Source organism: Orycteropus afer, unplaced genomic scaffold, assembly GCF_000298275.1.
Source record: "Orycteropus afer afer isolate SDZICR_OR568_19922 unplaced genomic scaffold, OryAfe1.0 scaffold00110, whole genome shotgun sequence".
Lineage (NCBI taxonomy): Eukaryota > Metazoa > Chordata > Mammalia > Tubulidentata > Orycteropodidae > Orycteropus > Orycteropus afer.
The window spans coordinates 7,548,571-7,552,194 of record NW_006921697.1 but is presented as its reverse complement, the minus strand read 5'-3'; the positions used below and the strand labels follow the sequence as shown (position 1 = coordinate 7,552,194).

The window sequence follows — 3,624 nt, the reverse complement described above, 5'->3', positions numbered from 1 at the left end:
ATTTCTCCACACCAGAAGGTAGTCATGACTCATTTCAGTTTTTCTTGCCTTCAAAATGTTTTATCAAATCCTGTATTTCTTACAGGCGTTTGAAACACGTAGAAAATAAGTAAGAAATATTCCAATGAATGAAACATACCAAATGTCAGTAATAAGCAAGACACATTCCTTTGGGGAAATGGCTGTTAAAAAAAAAAAAAATCCAGTCTATATATGCAAAGTAAGCAAGGAAATTCAGTCTTTTTTTTCTTCTTTAAAAATCCGTTTTCCTAAAATATCATTCCACAAAATTGGAAGTGAAGGACTAAAAGATCAGGAGAGGAAGGGAGGAGGGAAGGGCTCACACACCATTAAAACAAAAAGGAGTAAAAGTGTACAAACTTAAGCAGTTTATAACAGACTAGGGTCATACTCCAAGATACCAAAGGCCAAAGGCTGGTTGAAGAAATTCACTCTTCTGCAGGAGCTAGGGTTTGTACTGCTGCGTGATGATCAGTGAAGAGGAATTCACTGCCTTGGAGCAATGCCCCTTCCTACTCCAAATCCTGGTTTCTGCACCATGCCTCCACGGGGAGGACCTCTCATTCCACCACCCAGCCCACCTCGCGGGCCTCCAGGTCCCCGCAGGCGGTTATCTCGACGGTCTCCTTCCCTGGCGGCTCGGGTCTTCTTCTCTTCCACATTCAGACGGACTTCACCTCTGAACATGATAGGCTGTAAGAATCAAGGTGATGAGACTTCATCAGAATGCTTATAAGCTACTATCAAAGATTGAAAAAAAAAATTAAAAACCTACATCAAGAACCAGCAGCTTATAAATCAGCTATATTCTCCAACTTTTTGTTTTAAATCCAGAACACACAGTCCCCTTAACAAATGTGAATACATATGGACTCTAGACAGCAAGAAAGCCAATTTAAAAGGTACAGTAGCACAAGTAACTCTCGTCTCATTGTACTTCTAACACTCAAGATATTCCAGTAAAAGACAAATCTTATTATCTCAAAGAATTATATAAATAGAATGATATAAATAAGAATTGTCATGTTCTCCATGGATTTGGAGGTTTAGAATAAAGCCCTATAATCACATAATGGCAGAAGCCCTGGTAGCACAGTTGTTACAAGGCAGATAACTGAAAGGCTGGAAGTTCAAACCCACCAGTCATTCCCCAAAAGATGAGGCAGTCTGCTTCCATAAAGATTATAAACTTAGAAACCCTATGGGGCAGTCTTACTCTGTCCTATAGGGTCAGCATGATTCAGAATAAATGACAATGGGTTTTAATCACTTAATGTGGAAAGACTATACTATGCATATTTACACAAAGAGCACATCTGAAAAATGTCACAATTTGATCTAACTTTAATAAAATGCCATTCGCCTTATTAAAATTTTGGAAAATACTTAAGATGATCAAGATAACAGATCTCAATAAAGGGGGAAATAAAAGGATATATCCTACGCTAAAACTTGGGCCTTTCTAATACAGCTAAAATAGAAAACAAAAGGATACTGAGGAATATATATACTCTTCCCTAGCCATGTGATTGTCTTACTTTTTTTTAAATGAATAGCTAACAATACTTAACTCTATGCCAGAGAAGTGTTCTAAATAGTTCACACTGATAAACTCTTCATTTTCATTTTCTGAGGTAGTACTGTTACGTTATTACAGCTATTTTAGAGACTAGTAAACTATGGGCTTGGGAAGTTAAAGAACTTGTCCTGTGGGTCACAAAAATACTCAGTGGTGGGTGGAATGTAAACCAAGGAATCCTGACTGTAGGGTATGTTTTCAATCACTACTAAAGCACATTATGTAGCACAGTCATCATTTTACATACACTATTTCTACGCTCATAAAAAAATACTGAGGGAATGCAAATGACTCCTACCAGCAATACAGTGAGATGAAAAGGAAATAGCAAGTTACATTTGAAGACCACATAGTACAAAAGAATAATCAGAAAGTACACGAGGAAACAGTATTATTTTTTTAAAAAAAGAGGTTCTTTTGACCTAATTTATATTTCAAGTTTTCATTTAAATTACATGTATGTGTATGTGTGCGAAAACCCACTGCCATAGAGTTGATTCCAATTCCTATCAACCACACACACATACACACTTTATCAATCACACCACAAATATTGAGGATACTATTCTACATACAATAGTGCGGTGTAGTAAATTACTTAGTGTGGCTTTTCTATCCATAAGTCTTTGTAAACTCCAAGGTGGGAATTGCTATTAGCAACTGAGGAGATCCTGATTGCTAAAGTGGTCCACCTGGAGTATTTCTGTTGGGAGTGGCACAAAACAATGTTCTGGGAGGTTCCCACTCTCTCTCAGGTGCTTAGAGTTCTGATGCTATGATTCGCTAGTTTGACCACTCTGCCAGACTCAAAAGGAGGCCTCCTAGAGGCAGAACGCTCGCTCACTCTCTGACTGCTGGTTGAGGAAGACGTGCTGCTGAAAGAGACACGCACCCCGGGAAAGAGACATGTGTTGCTGGGAAAGAGACACAAGAGACATGCATCGCTGAGTGAGACACCGAGGGACCAGCACTGCTGGGAAAGAGACTGTGAGAGACTGTTGGCTGAGGGATGGTGGGCTGGGAAAGAGACTGAGCATTTCTCCTGAACTTGAATTGTAGCCTGTGGTGCTTCCATAATAAACCCCATAATCTGTGAGCTGTGTGTGCCCACTGCAGCGAATTATCGAACCCAGGAGAGAGGTGGTGGGTGCTTTGGGAGGAATGGTTGGTGAAAGGGCTGGAGGGAGGCAGCATGTCTGGCCTTGCAGTAAGTAATAGGCCTTGGGTTACTGCTGGTAATCCTGTCTTCCTCTTGTGGGATTAGAAGAGGTCAGAACATGTGGCCTCCTTGCCCTTTTTGCAAATAGGAAATGGAAAAGATAGGGCACTACATTCTAGAGGGAGAGGGAGAAAATACACAAGGAAACAAAATCACAATATAATATAAATATTTTAAAGAAAACAAAACCATGTTAACATCTGAAAGATGAAGAGGAAGAGGTATGGTTCAGGATGGGGTTTTTAAAAGGTGGTTATCAAAGGCATTTCTGAGTTTTCAAGATTAGAAAAGATCTGTCTGAAGCAAAGAAGGTACCAGGCACATAGCCTTTTCCTGAGGAATACTATCTCTAGCAATCCTTTTGCAAAACGATGTCATGGTTTAGACATGTGGATTAAATTTTAAAAAACCCTCTTAGAGAAGGGCAATGTACCAAATGTGAGTGACCAATATGGTGGCATTGAGGATGAGAAAGACATAGAGAGGTACACGGGAGGTACAGACAACAAAGATGAACCCTTTTGCACTTACAGTAAGTACTACATTGTCAGTGAAGGCCAACGTGTATACAGGTGGATAGATGGGTGGGCAGGCTGAACAATTAGGTATGTCTATGAAATGGGGAGTATATCCAAGAACATGTATAGGGTTGGCAGACAATGGTCCTATAAGTTTATATGAATGATCAGAATTCCCAGGTGTATAGTAGAGCTGACAAGGTGCAAGGTTGTGGTCACTACTTGGTCACACCCAGCTACCCAGAGGGGACAAGGTGCAAGGTTGTAGTCACTACTTGGTCACACCC

At 40.1% G+C, this 3,624-nt stretch overlaps 1 protein-coding gene across 1 annotated transcript in view; it reads right to left on the bottom strand.

Moving 5' to 3' along the window:
- Positions 1-507: 507 nt before the first annotated feature.
- G3BP1 (G3BP stress granule assembly factor 1) overlaps positions 508-3,624 on the bottom strand; it is a 23,642-nt gene continuing 20,525 nt past the window's right edge. The window contains exon 11 of the mRNA XM_007943641.2: positions 508-714. Coding sequence (XP_007941832.1) covers positions 508-714 — 207 coding nt within the window. The remainder of the gene's footprint in view (positions 715-3,624) is intronic.